We start from the raw sequence: 19402 nt of genomic DNA, 5'->3' as shown, positions 1-19402 counted from the left end.
GGCCGGATCCGCGCCCGGCTTCCGGGGCCGTCACTTCCGCCGGGAGGGCAGCCGCGGCGCGCAGGCGCGGGCGGCGGCCCCGAGGCGAGCTCTGCGCCGGGACGAGCTGGAGGGAGGCGGCTGCGGCGCTGGTCGGGCGGCGGCTTTTCCACGTGCTCCTCGCGGCGGGTTGAAGCCGTCGGCGGGCGCCGGCCGAGAGGTGAGGGGCGGCGGCCCAGAGGTCCGACCCGGGAGGCTGGGGCTCAGGAGCGGGCGGTGGGGCCGACGCCTGCGTTTCCACCTTTAGAGCCCCTCCTTGGGCTTACCCACGGAAGGAGGCGGCGGCCCTTTCAGATCTCCTCGTACTCCGGGCGGTGGAAGCAGGCTTGGGCTTAAGATGACCGATTCTTCCCGGTTTTAGGACGGAAGGGTCCTCGTGCCGGGAACCCCTTCTGTCCGGGGTCGCCGCGGGACTGGGCTTCAGCATGCTGCGTGTTGGGGACAAGGCTGTCGTCCTCCCCGAGGCTTGGGGAGCTCTGCCCTAAGGAGGAGGCCTTAGGGCACAGTGCTTGAGACCTCCGACTTAGGGCCGCTGTACGTAACTGCCTGGGAGTCCAGGTTTGCCACTAACTGCATGTGTGGCCTCTGCAAGTTACTTAATCGTTTTGTGCTCCGTGCCTGGGTCTATCAAAAGGGAATACTACAGAACCTAACTCGGAGGCGTGTTGCAAGGAGTACCTGAGCACAAATTTATTAACCGCCTAGGACAGAGCTTGGCACCCGGACCAGTAAATGTCAGGATCTTCTGCAGCACCTACCCTCTGGGGAGACAGGTGGGGTGTACTTGCAAGGCTCGCTTCCCTGAGAGGGCTCACTTGGGACCCACACAGCACCCCCAGGCCCCCAGGGCCTAGCATAGTGTCTGACACGTGGCAGACTTCCACGGATGTTACACCAGTGAAGGGATGCTGGTGATGCAGTGCGTGGGGAGGTGGAGAGACATGGCTCAACTTCTCCCAGCCTCCCTGTGCTCATCTGTTAAGTGGAGCTGGATGTACCTACTCATAGGGCGAATGCACATGGAGAGCCTCCTCACCTCACATTCAGGGGCTTAGGCAAGATGGTGGACAGTGTGTATTCCTCTGTCCTTCCCTTGCACCATACTCTTGGTTTCTTGGAATTCTACCCCTGGAAGGGGCTCCTGACCCCTTGTTTCACAGATGGGAGAACCTGAAGTTCAGAGGGGACAGTGACTTGTTGGAGGTCACGGGGGGCTCATTGGGGATTGTGCTGAGGTTGCCAGCCTGCCCCCCCCCCCCCAAGTGGGCTGTTTTAGCAGTGGTGGTGGGGTTTAGGTTTGTGTGCACATGTCTGTGAGAGAATGTTTTGAGAATAGTGAATGTAGTTTTTGTAAAAATAAACCCTATAAAAATGTAGAGGCAGGAAGGTTTAAAGAGAACTCCAAATCGCAATTCCAGAACTAAAGGTGAGGTCCTTGTATTGGGGAACAGGGTGGTAGAGTAGGCCCCCATGGGGCGGGGAGCCAGAGGAGGTGAGTGAATTTATGAAGCTAGATGAGTGAGGGTCATGTTTAAGAGACATGGGTTTAGGGGGGGACCGGGGGTAATAGCATTGATGGGCAAATTAATAGGTCATAAGAAATCCTTTCTACCATTGGGTAAGGATGAATCTTTCCTATCTCCTATTAGATATTAGACCCATTTTATAGGTGAACAGAATCTGGAAAGTTAGGATAGCTTGAGGTCATTTTTCATTGGCAGGTGCAGGCTCCAGCTCAGATCTCTGGCCCTGAGTCAACAGAACATTCAATAGAACGTGGCACCATCCTGTTAAGAGGAGCCTGAGGTGCCCCAAGTCCCTCTCAAGTTCCCAGCCCCTTATTGTTGCCACTTGCTCGCCTCAACTCAGCCTCATTTTCAAACACCTGACATTTTCAACTGTGACACAGTTGTATCCTTGCTCAATGTGTGAGGACCTTAGAATCCTTTCAGTGTAAAATGGAAGGTCATTGTAGGGTCTTTTTTTGTTTTTGTTTTTTTTGTTGTTGTTGTTTTTCTTTTGGGGTGAGGGTCTCAGGGTCCCACATGCTGAGTAATGGCCAAACAAATGGCCACAAACATGACAAGATGACAAGGCACGGCAGAAGCTTGGGCTTGTGTCAGGCTATCTCTCCCACTCCCTGTGTCTCCAGCCTAATCACTTAACCTCTTTGAGCCTCCATTTTCTCTTACAGATGCTGGGGTGGTGGTGTGATCACACCTGTTCTGGAGGTGTTGGGTGCAGTTATGATTGTTAATGTGAAATGGCTGTATGGAGAGCTAATGATCGTATTTTGTAATACGTCATCTTTTTCTTGGGTTATGGTATCTGCTGAGAGCTCAGTAAGTTGACCAGACAGATGAGTAGACAGCCAGAAGCTCACACAGGGACTGACTGGTCTCCTTTGCGGAAGGCACCCAGGTGTATCTGGATGCTGATGCACACTTGGCATTGACCAAAGGTCTGCCGAAATGAATTACAGTGACTTACCTGGGGTGAGAACCCGAGTATGCTCTTGACCAGTGCACGAACACTGCTTTCTCTTTTCATGTGTCCACATCTCTAGAAGGAAGAGCACAAAGAATCTCTGTGGCTATACTGGGACCTGGCCTTGCCGTCAGAGAGTTGGGGAGCCAGGGAAGGAAAAGGGGATCCGTATTTAGGCTCAGCCCCATAAAGAATGCCATCATGTCTTTACACTTGGGACTAAATGTTGAAATGTGTAGTATCTGAGCCCTGCAGACAGGGTGTCCTAAAAGTCTTAATACAGCTTGTTTCCAGCTTTCCAAGTGTCTGAAGTGTAAATGTTACAAATTTACCAAAAATATCCATGTGAAAGTTTATTTAAAGTTCTTTCACATTTACTTTTGTGAAATTTGAGTATGTTTCATTTTTTGTTCTAGGCAGTGCTTGCTATCTTCCATCAGAGGGACTGACTTTTCAGAAGGCATCTTTTTGTAAGCTTGTAGCATTTACGCTTCTGCAGTTGTTAAGCCTGCACTAAGACTTGGGCCACCCTGTCCGCTGTGCAGTTAGGATGGTTCGGAGCTTGCTGTCCTTGCAGCCCCCCCCCCCCCACGTGTTTACTGCATACAGGAAAGGTGTTCAGATATGAGGCATCATCAAGGTGACTCTTGGCTACTGCTGTGGTGTCCTCAGGGCTCTAAATAAGGGAGGGGTAAGCTCCTTATAAACCTTATCTCGTTAACAAGCAGGTGGCCACACTGTCCCCATTTGAGATCAAGTGTAAAAATGCAGCGGGGGCTCTAAAAATCCCTGAGGCGCTGAGAGACTGAGTTGTGACTTTCCCACAAGCTATCCGTTCTGCTTAAAAAGAAAAAAAACCCCACAAATTTCTAAATGTGAACATTTGCCACAAAAGACCAAATGAAAAGGGTCGAAGGGTATTTTTTCCAATGGGACATGTGACCAAATTCCAATCCTCTTCTGAATTGACGTTTACACCGTGCATGGCTAATCCCCGGAGAGATAACATGTTTTGCACAGATATTCCGAGCATCTTTTTTGTCAACATCACTTGCTTCTTTTAGTTGATACGTTTTGTTTCCAGCCATCCTCCCTGGGCCTTGAATTCCTGACGTTCTGTGACAGACTGAGTCTCCCAATTGGCTCTCAAAGCTTGCCAAAATCACCTCCCCTCCCCTCGTCCCCTCAATCAAGAAACAGAACAGACTTCTGCAATGAAAGTCAGAAAGCTCTAGGCCATAGCTTAAGTTCGAGGGGGTATTTTTCATCATTGGATTTCATAATGAAAGTACTTTTAAATTTTTCAGCAGATAATTTGGCTTAACGCAGCTGCTTGTACCTTGTGGTTACAATGGCCGTCCATTTCTTGGTGACGAATTAACGATTTGCTCTCGTTCTTACACAAAAGTGCCCCCACAGACTATTGAATAACATGTTGGTTCTCGTTCTGGCCTTTGTTCTCCCCTTGGGAGGCAGAGCAGCTGGCCATCTCGTTGTCTGCCATTGAGCGTCCATCTGCGGCCTGCAGAACACCGGGTTGGAGGGAGCTGGGTCGTAGTCCACTTGATGGCAGCTCCCCAGCACTTGTGACTAGCTGACCATCTTTACGATAACCAGATGGGACATGGTCGTGGTTGCCTCACATCCCAGAACAATCATGTTCGCTTCCATCTGGATTGGGTGCGAGGCTGCAGCTGACCACATGCCCTCCCTTGCCACACCGATGGCAAGCTGTGCAGGGGAACCCGGAGCCGGGGACCTGCCTTTGTATGTAGCGTATCAGGCAAGCTGATGTCCAGCAGTGCCCCACAGGGCGAGAGGCTTCCACGAGAGACGGCTGGGCCTTTGTAAACCCTGGGGTTGCAGCCAGGATGTACATTTCCATTCAAGGCTAAAGGCAAGGGAAAGCCCTGACAGTGACCCAGAACATGGGAGTGGAAGAGAGAGCATGATTTCGTGCATGGGAATTCTCTTGTGAACCCAACTGCTCATCTGTGCTGAAGGATTTCTATACGAATCAGAGTGCACCAGTTTACTTGACCCTCACCTTCGCCTTTATAATAAGAAGGAAAAAGGTGCTGGATCAAACAGTTGTCAATATTTTTGCTGTGAAACTCATTTATTTAAATAACATAAAATGACAATATTCTTTAAGGATGTAGTGATTAAAAAATTATGTAGCCATGGAAAGTTACTGTGACTCTGTAATACTTTTGGATGAATTTGTGTTTTGTTGAGCACAGGAGTGTTTCCATGAAATCTGTAAATTGTGGTTATGTATTTGCAACAGACATACTAAATCTCGGAGCAATGCTTGGGACACGTGGGTCTGAATGCCGTCCAGTAATTCAGCGCCCAGCAGCTGGGACACCTTGATACATGGTTCCACTTCTTTATTGATCTGATAAGAAGCCACATGAAGGTGGCCCCTCCCTCACCTACTCCCTGTCCACTAAAACTGAGGGGCACATCCTCATATTTAACACCTGTGGATACACAGTCATGCCTATGTGAATGTTTTCTGTGCTTTGAGAAATATTTCGATCTCTTCATTAGACCTCTTCATTTAGACCTCGTCATTTCATATAAGACCTCTTCAGAAATATTTAGACCTCTTCATTTAGACATCCTTCCTGAATTCCCCACTCACTGTGTTCTGAAATAATTTGGCAGTTCACATCTAAAGGCAAGGGGGAGGCGGGCAAGCGAGCTTAACATTAGAAAAGGTAAGACATTTTGCTTAATGCCCCTAAAACTTCTTCCGGAGAGCCAGCCTGCCAAATTTAAATCCTGGGTCTGCTACTGTGTGACCTTGGAGAAGTAACTTAATCTCTGTGTCCACTCGCCATGTAAATTGTGCACAGTAACAGTCCTTCCCTCACAGGGTTGCTATGAAGACTAAATAGGGTAATATGTATAAAGCTCTTAGAACAGGCCTGCGCATGGTAAGCATGTGCTTAACAAATGCCAGCCACTATCACTGTTAGTAATAACTTCACTTACATGCTGGTAGAGTTTTATGTAGTTTGCTAATCAACTTTGATTCTGTTTTTTGTAGCTATTTTACGTGAAATTATGGTTGAAAAGTGAGCTGTATGATTGTTTATTGGGAATAGAAGTTTCAGATTACGATAATTATTTTTTCCTTTCTTTTAATTTTCTCTTAGGACAAGACTTCAAACCTGCCTTGGATAGAGAATACTTCACCATTTAGCTAAAAATGGTATTTTTTACATGCAATGCATGTGGTGAATCAGTGAAGAAAGTACAAGTGGAAAAGCATGTGGCTATTTGCAGGAACTGTGAATGCCTGTCTTGCATTGACTGCGGTAAAGATTTCTGGTAAGTTCTACATAATTCATGTAGATCAAAGTAAAGGTCCAGACCAGTTTTAGAAGCCCTGGCCCCATGAAGCCTTAAAAAAAAAAAAAAATGGAGGCAGGTTTAAGGAAAGAAATTAAGAAAAAAAGTGCTTTACAGCCTATTTGCTTTCTAAGGACGGTCCAAAGAGAAGATAAAGGGAGGGGGGCTGAGGATGTCTGGAGTATTTGGTCTGTTGGTGGCACTCAGCGACACCTCCTAGCCACCATTACTAGACCCTAAGAGGTGACCACCCATCGTAAGGCTTCAGGAGTATGGTGCGCTGGTCACTGAAGAGCTGGATTTAGAAACCAGAAAAAGAGCTGACTCATTCACAGTAGCGGGGGCCTCGGGGGAGACTGGGTCCCCCCTAGAAGTTCACAGATGATGGCAGGAGTGAGCTCCTGGCCCCCCTAGAAGTTCACAGATGATGGTAGGAGTGAGCTCCTGGCCCCCGAGTGTGTCATGTACTTCCACTGAGGCGTCTCTGGAAAGGTGAGGACTAGGGCGTGGGGGCAGGACACATCTTTGACTTGCTTGCCTACTCTTTCCTGAGGTGGGTCATTATTTGCAGACGGCTCACCTCAGTCTTCTGCTGAGTCCCCTTCAGCTTCACACGGTTTACGTGCAAAGGCAGTTTTTGGTGCATCGGCCTCAGTGTCCTCTGTGGTGTTTGGATGACATTTGCTAAAAGTCCATTTTAATTTCATTCTAGAGCAGTGATTTTTTAAAAACAACTTTTGGAAACTGCTAAAGACTTTGTTCATAACTAATCCTGGGAGGAAGCCTGATCTTTAAAACAGGTGAAAATTGGGTTGTTTTTCATTGGGGGACCTGGTCCCAAACATTTCCCCAAGGATCCCATGGAGCTTCAAAATGATCGTAGGAGACAGAACCGAGTCTCCTTGTTTGCCAAGACTTGCACATCTAGAACTTTTTAGTGACGAGATACCACCATTTTACTCCAGCTTTTAACTTATTCTACAACGAATTAGTGACGGCCTACTATATTACCAGAAAATCATAGGGATTTTGTTGCTTAAGCTAAAGCCACCCCATTGTAGAGAATTACTTTTCTTTCTTATATTCTATATATACTCACTTAGGACCAAAAAAAAAAAAAAAAAAATACTGCCTTTCAGTGGGGTTTAAGACATTTGTATAAAAATGGGTAGACAGTTTGGGGGCGGGCTTTATATTGAACAGTTTGGAGGAAGGAGGTGATAAGCATAGTAAAACTGTGGCGTGCAGAAGGCAGGAGCAGCATGTGAGCATCAGATGGAGCCTCCAGTTGGAGAACCAGTCTGATGGTGGAACTTTCTATCACTTTGAAGGGGTGATGACTACAAAAACCACGTCAAGTGCATCAGTGAAGAACAGAAGTATGGTGGCAAAGGTTATGAAGGTAAAACCCACAAAGGCGATATTAAACAGCAGGCATGGATTCAGGTAAGGTCTTTCTAATTCATCAGGTAGCTTCTTCTGACATCTTCCGCTTTCTCCGGAAGCCTAAGAACAACCGCATCATATGTGCAGGCAAGACGCAGAAACCTCATATCTTGGAACAGAATGAGGTTTTGAACAACTGAATCATGACAAAGAGTTCTTTATTTCTCTGTTAATACAGTTGCGGTGTATTTTGTCTTTAACCCATATGTTTTGCAGACTTCTCGCAAAAATGTTTTAGAATTCTCACTATCTTTTCCTTGGCTATGAGACTGAATGGAAGCTTTCTAATCTTTATCTGCTTCTAGTGATAATTCAGCTTTTATCACATAAACCATGTTGTAATCTGCCACACCTATCAGTCATCAGAATCGGGCAAAATAAAGATATTTTCATAAATATAAGTAATTTTCTACTTAAATAAAATGGAAACATGCACAATAAAAATGGCAAAAGCAGCAAAATCCCTAATTCACTGAGAGATGGTACCCACCATTTACAGAACAGATAGCAGGAAGGATTCAGAATAGAAGGCAGGAGAAAGAAAAGACAGGGGCGCCTGGGTGGCTCAGTCGGTTAAGCGTCTGCCTCCGGCTCAGGTCATGATCTTAAATTAAGGTCCTGGGATCAAGCCACGAGTCGGGCTCCCTGCTCAGCAGGGAGTCTGCTTCTCCCTCTCCCTCTGTCTGCCACTCCCCCTGCTTGTGCTCTCTCCCCTCTTCTCTCTCTGTCAAATAAATAAGTAAAATCTTAAAAAAAAAAAAAAAAAAGAAAGAAAAGACAAATGCCATCTTCGTGGAAATTCTCTATTCTCCTAGAATCCGAATAAATAATAGTTAGCTCCCTTTAATGCTAGAGTTTAAATGTGAGTTTTCTGGCATTCACTACCTTACTGAGTTGGCAAACTCCTGGGAGGCAAAATCCTCCATTCACAAAGAACTAGGTGCCCGGTGCAGATTGAGAAACTCCTTTTTTTAACAAAGATATTTAGACCGGCGACCATCAGCCTCACTTTTGGGCTCGTACTATATCTTGATCCCCCTCAAGAAACAGATGACATTCTAGGCCCCGAGCTTGCGGTACCTGGGTGTGGGAGTTCTACCACGTCTTGAATGAAATCCTCTAAAGGCAGGGGTCCACAGGCTGCAGCCCACCACAGCCATGCCCATTTGTCTGCATGTTGTATGTTACTTAGAGCTACCAGGGCAGCGCTGAGTAGTTGGGACAGAAACCAGGTGATCTGCAAAGCCTAAAATCTGTACTACCTGGCCCTTTACAGTAGAGGTTTGCTAGGGCCTGCTGTAAACTGTCAGGCTTCAGTCGCGCTCTCACTATATTCCAGATCAAGAGCTGTCCTTCAGCTTCTGCCCTGGTCCACCTGCCCACCAGCTGTCGGACTCCTCCCTGAGCCCCTAGCTGACCGTGTGAACAGATGGATGAGGCTAACTGTGGAACGCTGGGAGAATAAACCGAGCCGGCTGTGACCTCTCCCGACAGCTGGACTCGGGGGTTTTGTTCTTTTCTTTCAATCCTAAACCCTTAGTTTTAAAGACAGAATTTTGGAATCCTGTCAGTGTTACTGTTCTCGGAGCATCGTTCTAGATGTCTCTGTGCTCACAGAGTGGATAGATGGGTCAGGGAGAGGTCGCCCGCTTGCTTGGGCCACGGTGTTTTCCTCCGAGCTTTGTCACCAGTGCCCTGGTCTCTTCTGACACTCGTGCCATTCTGGCCAGTGCCCAGCCACCGTGACTTCGTCCTTGTTCACCTGTGTCATTGTCTTGATTTGTTTTTCTGCCTGAGGGCCTACAGAGTCTTTGTCTCCCCCTTCTCTTAGTCTCCTGTATCCATTTTTTCTGGTCTGTTTATATGTAGCTTTCTTTCCTAACGCAGACCATTGTCCTGCATTATGTTATATTGATTTGTCCTCTTGGCTCATGGGTGACCATCTGTCTTGTGTGCTGTCATTGCCCTTGCTTTAATAACTATCTTTCTCCTCTGCCTTCACTGAGATTGCTGTAAGCATTTCCTAGGTCACTAATTTAATTTTCATCTCTGTTCTGTTCTTGCCATTTCAGATTTATTTATTAGGTCTTAATGCTGCTTGTCGTCTAGGTCCTCAAGTAATTTCCTAGTCTGTAATAGTCATTTTTGTTTGATACTTTTGGTTTATTTTTTTTTTTTTCCAAGTTTTTAAAAAATTGCAAGTTACACATGACATAGCATTTACCACTTGAACCATTTTTAAGTATACAATTAAGTCCATTCACACTGTTGTACAACCATCACCACCATCCATCTCCAGAACGTTTTCATCTTCCCAAACTGAAACTCAGTCCCTGTCAAACACTAACTCCTCATGTCCCCTCCTCCCCAGTCCCTGGCACCTACCATTCTGCTTTCTCTCTCTCTGAATTTGACTACTCTAGGGACTTCATATAAGTGAACTCATACAGTACTTGCCCTTTCGCACTGGCTGACCTGTCCGTCATTATGCCAGTGTCAAACTTTTGCGATTACGCCAGCTTTGTGCTGAGAAAGCATGAGGCCTCCAGATTTATTCTTTTTCAACATTATTGTAGCTATCTGGTGTCCCTTCAGATTTCATGTGAATTTTAGGATGGAGTTTCCTGTTTCTGCAAAAACCCCACAAATGTCAATTGGATTTTCATAGGATTGCATTTGAATCTGTCCATCACTTTGGTTAGTATTGCCATCTTAATACTAAGTCTTTCAACCCACACGATGTCTTTCCATTTATTTGTGTCTTCTTTATTTTTTAAATCATCTTTTTTTAAAAAACATTAATTATTAAGTAATCTGTACATGCAACGTGGGGCTTGAACTCACAAACCTGAGATCAAGAGTCACACACTCCTCCAACTGAGCCAGCCAGGAGCCCTTATTTGTGTCTTCTTTAAATTCTTTCAATAAGGTTTACAGTTTTCAGCATATAAGTCTTTCCCCTCCTTAATGATTATTTATTTTTAAGTATTTCATTCTTTTTGATGTTATTGTAAATGGAGTTGTTTTCTTAATTTTATTCTCAGAGTGTTAGTATATAGAAATCTAGAACTTAATTTTCAAGTGTGGATTTTGCATCCTGTGACTGCTGAATTTATTGGTTCTAATGGGATTTTTTGTGGAATCTTTAGGGTGTCCTACAGGTAAGACAAAATTATTTATGAACAGAGATGATTTTACTTCTTTCTAATTTGGATGCCTTTATTTCTTTTTCTTGCCTAATTGCTCTGGTTAGGACTTCTAGTACTGTGGTGAATTTGTAAGCATGGACAACATTAATGTAAAATCTAGCCTTGGAATGAGAAACCTCTAGCCATGGGAAGGACACTTAATTTGGCTTTCATGAAACTCCTGTACCAGTTGTTTATTATTTTTGTTTTATCTTCCCGTTTTGTAGAAAATTAATGAATTAGTAAAAAGACCCCATGTCAGCCCCAAAGTGAGAGAACTTTTAGAGCAAATTAGTGGTTTTGACAACGTTCCCAGGAAAAAGGCAAAATTTCAGGTATGGATTTGCGGTGCCTTCCCTAAATGGAGGGGATATGTGGCGGCCCATTGGTGATGGAGCATGCCATGTACCTGTCAAAATGGAACAAATGGGTGTTTGTTTTTTTTTCCCTTGTTCCTTACAGAATTGGATGAAGAACAGTTTAAAAGTTCATAATGAATCTATTCTGGAACAGGTGTGGAATATCTTTTCTGAAGCTTCCAGCAATGTAAGTCAGATCTAATTTTAGATTTGCAGTGTGGTAAAAGTGATTAGTAATAATGAAATGGGAATGTCTTATTTTTGGAGGTCAAGACAGCCTTCTTTTTCAGAGAGCCTCTTTGTGCCTTCATTTATGGGAAAGAATAAACTGAATGTACTGCAGAGAAGATTTCCTTATTGTGCAGAGAAAGGTATTTAATCCCAATGTTTGATAATGGTACCAGCTAACATGAGACAATTTGCTTAGAAACCAGGCAGTGGGATGTACTGGAAAGAGCAGGAGCTTTGGGTGTCTGACAGACCTGGTTTGAACCCCTGCTGTGCTGTTGGCCAAATGTTTGATCTTGGGCACTTTATTTAACCTCTCTGAGCCTCAGTTTCCTTGTCTTAAAGAAAAATGGATAGTCCTATTCATGCATTTATTCAGTACTTGGTGAGCACCTGATCTGTGCCAGGCCCTCAACAAAAAATGTATAATATCTCAGGTGGCGACAGTGCCATGAAGAGAACAAACAGTGAGGACATAGGAGTGACTAGGGGTTCTTCTAGGTGATGAGGGGTTCACAGAAGGCCCCATACGTGGATTAAAGCAGCTGAGGCTATGAAAGCACCCCTTTCTGTGGGTGCTTGTGGGTAGTGGGCGCCTGCTAAGCATCTGTCTCCTTCCCTCTGTGGAATGAGAACCCCACTGGAGTAATTCAGTTAACCACCTCTCAGGTTCGATCTGAGAGACCCCTAGATGTGGACTCCATGCAGAGAGTCTTGGTTTGATATTGTGTGGCCACCTTATTCGTGACATTGTTAAATTAAAATTTTTTTCCCCATTAATTCATTTGCATTTTGCTCCTACTTGGAGCTTACATCCCGTTTGGAGACTTACATCATTAGTAGTTTTAAAAACAACAGTGGGGTTTTCTGACCGTATTTTATTCTACTCACGTTGCTGGGAGTTGACTGACTTACCTAGAATAGTTTGGGCAGTGAAACTGTCCTGGCATTTGTCTCTTTCAGGACATACAAATTGGGCCTTTGAAATCTTAGAAGCAGTTCTGTGCATGCTGTCCTTGCATGGGGCCACGCTAATCTCTGCATTATTCCAGTTGTAGTCCGTGTGCTGCCCGAGTGAGCACCGTCACAGTCATATAATTAGCATTTCTGTGGCACGTGCCTTCTAAAGGTTATTTCCATTACTTTTAAGTAAGAATCAAAGATTTGGATTACTTAGTTTACTGCAAAGTTCAAAAAAAAAGTTTTTTCTGATTTCCCTTTTGAAACCGTGAGTGTATTACGGAATAAATGAATAATCAGTACACAGCTCACGGTAACTGAGCTCTGTAAAACACAGCTATTGCCACTCTGCCCCAGGTGTTGATCCAGCCAGCTGGAGGCCCTGTGTCCTCGTCTGGGGAGGCTCCCTCTGCCCCAGCACAGCACGCCTGGTCCTCGCGCAGGCAGCCATAATCAGGCCGAAGTCCTGCCCTCGCAGAGCTGTGTCCCAGTGTGGGACAGATGACTGTGTATGTCGATCTGGGCCAGAACAGCAGGACAGGGCGTGGGAAGCTCGAGGAAGAAATGGAAAGCAGGAGGAGGGGTGCGGGGTGGGAGGGGCTCTCTTCAGAAAGAGGGTCAACGAAGGCATCACTGAAGAGACCACATTTAAAGAGAGTCTGGAATGAAGTAGAAAGAAGATGGGGGATGAGTTTGTCCACCCATTACCGAGTGGCTGCAAGATGGGGTGACTATCCCCCCGCTCTGGGTACAGAGCGAAGGCACCAGCTGGAGACATGGTCTGAACTGGGCAGAAGGGAGGCTGAGGGCTGTGGCTCTCAGTGGTCCTAACAGTGCCTGACTATAAGATAGGAATGAGACTGCAGGCCAGGAGTGAGGCGACTTTGCCCCCTTCGTCCTCCTGAGTCTGTTTCTGAGCTCATTCCCTGCCCGCCCGCCATGTGCCTGGCCTGGCTGATTTCCCTGAGCTGCTGGGGAAACGGCAGCTAGTAGGCTTATTGTTCCTCTCCTGGGGGCTGTGCTCTCAGTCAGGGCTGAGCACCGAATGAGGCGTGAGTCAAAGCCAGTCCTTTTTGGCTCAGTTTGGGGGGTAGGAGCTCCCTCCTTGAGACCCAGGCTCCCAAAGGAAGAAGACTGGAGGTGACTTGGCCTATCACCTGGCCAGTAACTAATGAAGATGGGACTGGGGTGCAGGTCTTAGGTGAGGAGTCCAGCGGTTCCTGCAGCAGCTCCGTCCAGATGCGTTAGGACTCACGAAGCAGTTCAGGGCTGTGCTGGGGCCATCTCGAGAAAGGGCTGTCATGGAGACCAGCATATGTTCAGAGTTGGGGGGGAGTGCAGCAGACAGTGGGGCTCGTTCTGCTGGAGTCTGTTCTCAGTCGGATCTGTGTGCTGGCTCAAATAAGGTTGTGCAGCAGGTGGAAGTTTATCTTACTCCAGGGCATGTAGCTCCTTAGCTTCCTCTGCGTCCTTACTCCACGTGTCCCTGAGACCCTTCCTCCAAGGGTCATCCTCTGTGCAGAATAATGAGTAGATGAGACCTGTCTAGTACTGCAGAGTTTACAGAACCTTTTCTGTACGTTAAGTGGCTTATTTGAGCATCCTCAGTCTACTTACTGAGCCCCGTAAGCTGCTATTAGCTCATGCCATAACTTCCCATTTTATTCATACATCAGCTGTATAAGGTACATCTTACTAGCTTTCATTCTGTCAGTGAGGAAATTGGTTCGGAGCAGATAAATAACTTGCCCTGAGTCACCCGGCTAGTAATTAACCAAGCTGGTGCTTGAACCCAGGTCTGCAGATGCGTAAATCCCATGGTTTCTGCCACACCTAAGTGCTCACTAAAATTAAAGGTCTAGCTTAAGTGACATAAGGATTCTTCACTTTTCCAGTGGAATGAAAATGTCTGTTAAATGCAGGGTGGCGTGTGGGCCGGGGGAAGTTTTTTTCCATTTGATAATATTTACTGCTATGTTTTAGCTCTTGGGGGGGCGGTCAGAGTTATAAAATGGTAAGTAGTAGACATTTTTCTTGGAACAATTTGCTCAGTAGACATGTGCAGTGACGTGAACAACGGTCTGGAATGAGTATTTATGTGTCTTTCGGTTTTGCCTCGTAATAAGGAAGCAGTCAGTAAGGGTCAAGACCAGCAGTCCCTCACCCAGGCGGCCAGCCTGCCCCGCCCGCCCCACACAGAGGTCTCCGCCAAGGTCCCAGCCTCTGGAACACGTGACAGCACAGAAAAGCAAGCAGAGGTGAAGAAGAATAAAAGAGAAAGGAAGGAAGAAAGGCAGAAGAATAGGAAAAAAGAGAAGAAAGAACTAAAATTAGAAAACCACCAAGAGAATTCAAAGAATCAGAAGCCTAAAAAGCACAAAATAGGCCAGGAGGCCGAGCAGGAGGCCAGAGGGGAGGTCCCGGGCTCTGCAGGGAAGAAGAGCCAGAGCAAGGCGGGCAAGGCCAAGGGGGCCGCTGGCAGGGCCGAGGATGGAGCTGGGGCCCGCGCGGGAGACGCCGAGGAGGAGCCCACGAAAGCCCGGCCTGGGAAGAGAAAGCAGAAGCACTCGGAAGGTGTGTGGCTAGCGTATGCTCTGGGCTTTGTGAAGCAGATCGTAAAGCAGTGAATTGGGGCTGGGTGCAATCTGTTAGATCTCGCATTTGAACCAAGTAAGGCAAAGAGCATAAGCTTTGGGCTCAGACCAGGCCAGTGAGCACCTCTCAACTCGCCATGTGTTCCTATGACGTAGAGGAGGAGAAGCCCACGGTGCTGGGCTGCTTGGGCAGTGGGCAAGGTGGCGGAGACGTACACGGCTTGGCCGTGCGTGCCTTCCATTAAATAGTAGCTGCTATCATAAATGCAAATCTTTTTTTTTTTTTTTAAATCTTTCTACTTACCTAGATGACACAAATTCTAAGAAGAAACAGAGAAAGGTCTCAGGACCTCCTGAGGGTGGAGAACCGGAAAACCATGAGGCTCCTGCAAAAGGTATCACTGCTGTCATTTGGAGAGGTCTGCCCCCCACCCCCCCCCCCAGGGTGGGGAAGAGGGAGATGACCCGGGGCCTTCAGGCAGATCCTCCCCTCCAGAGGCACTGTCTGGAAGACAGAGCAGAGTCAGGTAGCGTGTGGCTCTTGAGGAGCCGGGGAGAGCTCTGGGGGTCACTCTCCAGTGTCTTGTCTGGCTTCAGGGGTAAAACTCGACTCGAAATACATGATCTTTGGACCTGAAGATAAACCCAGCATGGCTTTCTGAGACCATGTTCCCTTTCCTTTCTCCCTGCTTCCCTTGACCCTGCCCCCCTTACTCTCCTAGAAGTGCCCCCCAGACTTAGCTGTTCCCCACGTCTCCTTGCTTGGAACTCCCTCAGCCAGAATGTGTACCTGTCAGAATCCAGTCCTTGGCCTTCATCGTTCCTCTAAAATGCTGCCTCCTCCACAGAGCTGCTCCTACTTCCTTGGGCCCGAAGCATTCCCTGGGGTCCTGCTGATCAAGAAGAGACCCCAGGATTCCAATGGAAATGGAGGCTTTATTATTAATGGAGGTTCAGTAACCGCCTACGCTGGGTTAGACCTCTGAGCTTGGAATCCACCCACACCTGACTTGGAACCTATGAGGCTTTTTTAAATTCCTTTTTTGTTGTTGTTTTAAGACAATAGTAGATTCACTTGCAATTTTAAGAAGTAAAAAGAGACCTAGGTATCCACGTATCCTTTTCCCAGTTTCTTCCAGGGGTCACACCCTGCACAACTAAGTGTCTCCACCAGGGTGCTGACATCAGTGCAGTCAAGAGGAAGGTTCCCACCGCCACAGGGAGCCCCACTGGGGGCCCGGTGGAGCATGTCTGTTTCTCCCCCACCCCACTTGCCCCCAGCAATCACTGATCTGCTCACCACTTTTGTAATTTCGTACTTTCAGAACGTTACCCAAATGGCATCATTTAGTATGTGAATTTTTGAGATTAACTCTTTTCCCTCCGCCTTATTCTCGGGAGGTATGTCCAGGTTGCTGCACAAATTGGTAATCCAGTCCTTTCATTAAGTCCTACTCCATGGCATGGATGGACGAGTTTGTTTGACCGTTCATCTCTTGAAGGACGTGTGGGTTTCCAGTCTCTGGTTGCTACGAATAAAGCTGTGTCAGCAGTTAGGTACAGGTTTTTGTGTGGAGCACACATGGCCTTTTCTGGAAGAAATGTCCAGGAGCGCAGTTGCCGTGTGGTGTGGTGAGTGCATATTGAGCTTTTAAAGGAACTGCCAGCATTTTCTAGAGTGGCTGTACCGTTCAATATCACCCCAGCAGTGTCAGACTCACCCATTCTCCCACGTCCTGGCCAGGCTTTGGCGGTGGTACTATTTTTCTTTTCCATTCTGGTAAGTGTGTATGTAGTAATAGCTTGGGGTGATTTTATTATCCCTAATGATGTTGAACACCTTTTCATGTACTTATTTGCGCCATCTGTGTTATCTCTTCATTATAACGTCTGTTCCTGTCTCCTGCCCATTTTCATATTGGGTTTTCTTTCTTACTGTTAAAGATTTGAGAGTTCTTTACATATCCAGTCCTAAATACTAATTCTTTGTGGGATATGTGGTTTGTAAGTTTTTTTTTTTTCTTCAGTTTATAGATTGTCTTTTTATTCTTTTTTTTTTAAAGATTTTATTTATTTATTTGAGAGAGAGAATGATATAGAGAGAGCATGAGAGTGGGGAGGGTCAGAGGGAGAAGCAGACTCCCCGCTGAGCAGGGAGCCCGATGTGGGGCTCGATCCCAGGACTCCAGGATCATGACCTGAGCCGAAGGCAGTTGCTTAACCAACTGAGCCACCCAGGCGCCCGTCTTTTTATTCTCTTAACAGAATCTTTTAAAAATTTTTTCCTTTTTCCTTTTTTTTTTTTTTAAGATTTTATTTATTCATTTGACAGAGAGAGAGAGACAGCGAGAGCGGGAACACAAGCAGGGGGAGTGGGAGAGGGAGAAGAGGGCTTCCTGCCCAGCAGGGAGCCCGATGCGGGACTCGATCCCAGGACCCTGGGATCATGACCTGAGCCTAAGGCAGACGCTTAACGACTGAGCCACCCAGGCGCCCCTCCCTTTTTTTTTTTTAAAAGAGAGAAAGAGAACATGATGGGGGGTGGGGGGCAGAGGGAGAGAGAGAATCCCAAGCAGGCTCCACGCTCCATGCAGAGCCCAGGAACAGGTTAGATCTCATGACCCGGAGCCAAAATCAAGAGTCAGACATTCAACTGACTGAGCCACCCAAGCGCCCCATTAACAGAATCTTTTATAGAGCAAATTTTTTAGTTTTGATGAAGCCTCATTTGTAATTTTCCGTTTAACAGGTCATGCTTTTGGTGCCAAGTCTGAGAACTGTTTGCTTATTAGCCCGGGATCCCAAAGATTTTTTTTTTCTGTATTTTTTCCTGAATGTTTTAAAGTTTTATATTTTATTCTTAAGCCCGTGATCCCGTTTGAGTTGATTTTTATGTAAAGTATGAAACTCAGTACAAGGTTCACTTCTTTGTCCATCAGCACCATTTGTTGAGAAGGCTCTCACCTCATTGAACTGCCTTTGTCAAAAATCAGTTTGGTGTATTTGTGTAGTTCTATTCTGGTTCTTAATTCTGTTTCATTGATCTGTGTATCTGTCCCTTTACAAATACCACACGGTCTTGATCACTGTAACTGCATCAGAAGTCTCGAGACTGGGAAACTTATTCCTCCTGCTTTGTTCTTGTAGTGGTGATGGTACTTAGGATGCCTCCATGACCCGCTCCCTCTGAGAGCGAGTCCTGGAAGGCGAGTCAGGCTTTCGGCCACTGTGCTCGGACAGGTCAGGCACCTGCTAGTCGGTACCGTCAAGGGTGGGTTCATTTCCTGGGTGGCAAACAGATGTCACCCAGGTGGTTTCTTTATCCCTCCGGTAGCGCACCAAAACAAAATGTTTGACGTATCATTCTTTATATTGTAGGGAAGTTCAACTGGAAAGGAACTATTAAAGCAGTTCTGAAACAGGCCCCAGACAATGAAGTAGCCATCAAAAAGCTAAGGAAAAAGGTATGGCGCCGGAACCCAGGTACAGAAGCTGGGGAGAGCCCCTTCTTTATTTTAAGATGTACAGTTTGTTTGTTTAATCTAAAATACTGCACATTTGTTTGTATCTCAGTGACGTCCGAGCTGCTCACTAGCTCCTCAGCGAATTAAACTCCTCCCATATTAACTCGAAAATGACTGTTCTTGGTATTTTGCTCTCTTTCGCTTATTCCAGAGCAGTGGTTTCTTCTGTTTTTGTGTCTGACTTTGTGTCTCGGGGTAACACACACCCAGCGGGGTGCTCCCATGTGTGCAGGTGTCTGGATTCCCACAGAACACACCTGTGCTACCAGTACCTGGGTTCCTTTTATTTTTTACTGTTGGCCTCCTTCTGGGTTAAAGAAAGAACGTTCTAGGTAAATTCTCAGGAAAAATCACCCATTTGATGATTGTTTTTCTTTGTGAAGGTTTTAGCTCAGTATTATGCGGTGACGAATGAACATCACAAGTCTGAAGAGGAGCTCCTGGCCATCTTTAACAAGAAAATCAGCAAGAACCCCACCTTTAAGTTATTGAAGGACAAAGTCAAGCTTTTGAAATGAACATTTTTATATTTAAAAACTGAATCTGTTCTGTTGATTTCTTTCACTGCTGTTTATAAAACATGTAATGAATTATAACAACTCCCAATTTTGCTTTCCAAAGCTGTATTTTTAAGTTAAGGAAAAAGTCTATTTTTGGTAGAACTTTTATGAGAAAATATATTCTTACCCAAGATTCTAAATCTGTGGTGGTGAAAATTATTGTACTTTAAAGAGTACTTTTATGGTAGAAAACTTTTAAAAATGTGACAAGTCAAAAAAAAATTCCTCCTTTGGTCAGACAAAAAAGTATTTAACTGCATCACTTCTATACAGTTTTAATTAGAGGTTTGGGTGGGTTTGTTGTGTCGTTAAAACATGTGAGTTGTAGTATTTGGTCCAGAGATGGTCACAACAGTCCTCAGTGTTTGACAGTCTGTGCCTCTCCAGAAGGCCCCCTCTTGAGAGGCGGTTTGTCTGTGACGGTCCCCCGTCCGCGCTGTGGCCCTGCCCTGTCCCGCTTCAGCCTGAGACAGACTGTGACCACGTACGGGAAATCACTCACCTGAGACAGAGCCTGTCACTTAGCTGTGTTGTTGTCCCAGGGCTCCGACTGGATGGAAGTGCTCTTGGACATGGTATTCTGAGTCCCGGTATGCGGTGCCAGAGGAGAGCTGTGTCCTGCCACTTGCTGAGATTGGAGTAGGCTTTGCCCAC

The 19402-nt window shown here is 46.2% G+C and overlaps 1 protein-coding gene across 1 annotated transcript; it reads left to right on the top strand.

Annotated features, from left to right (window-relative positions):
• The first annotated feature begins 43 nt into the window (after positions 1-43).
• Positions 44-18888, top strand: LYAR (Ly1 antibody reactive). Its single transcript, XM_035005319.1, has 9 exons — positions 44-199; positions 5694-5868; positions 7221-7335; positions 10751-10858; positions 10986-11069; positions 14197-14644; positions 14973-15059; positions 18043-18128; positions 18572-18888. The coding sequence occupies exons 2-9, from the start codon at positions 5747-5749 to the stop codon at positions 18704-18706; spliced, it is 1185 nt and encodes a 394-aa protein (XP_034861210.1). The 5' UTR covers positions 44-199; positions 5694-5746; the 3' UTR covers positions 18707-18888.
• The last annotated feature ends 514 nt before the right edge of the window (positions 18889-19402 follow it).

The sequence above is a fragment of the Mirounga leonina genome, unplaced genomic scaffold, assembly GCF_011800145.1.
Source record: "Mirounga leonina isolate KUSES-001 unplaced genomic scaffold, KU_Mleo_1.0 Mir_129, whole genome shotgun sequence".
Taxonomy (NCBI): Eukaryota; Metazoa; Chordata; class Mammalia; order Carnivora; family Phocidae; genus Mirounga; species Mirounga leonina.
This window is presented reverse-complemented; position numbering and strand designations above follow the sequence as displayed.

Excerpts from the sequence above, each read along its gene's own strand:
- LYAR (XM_035005319.1), top strand. The coding sequence starts at position 5,747 with ATGGTATTTTTTACATGCAATGCATGTGGTGAATCAGTGAAGAAAGTA. Across the intron at positions 10,859-10,985 it reads GGAAAAAGGCAAAATTTCAG|AATTGGATGAAGAACAGTTT; the intron begins GTATGGATTTGC and ends TGTTCCTTACAG. Across the intron at positions 18,129-18,571 it reads TCAAAAAGCTAAGGAAAAAG|GTTTTAGCTCAGTATTATGC; the intron begins GTATGGCGCCGG and ends TTCTTTGTGAAG.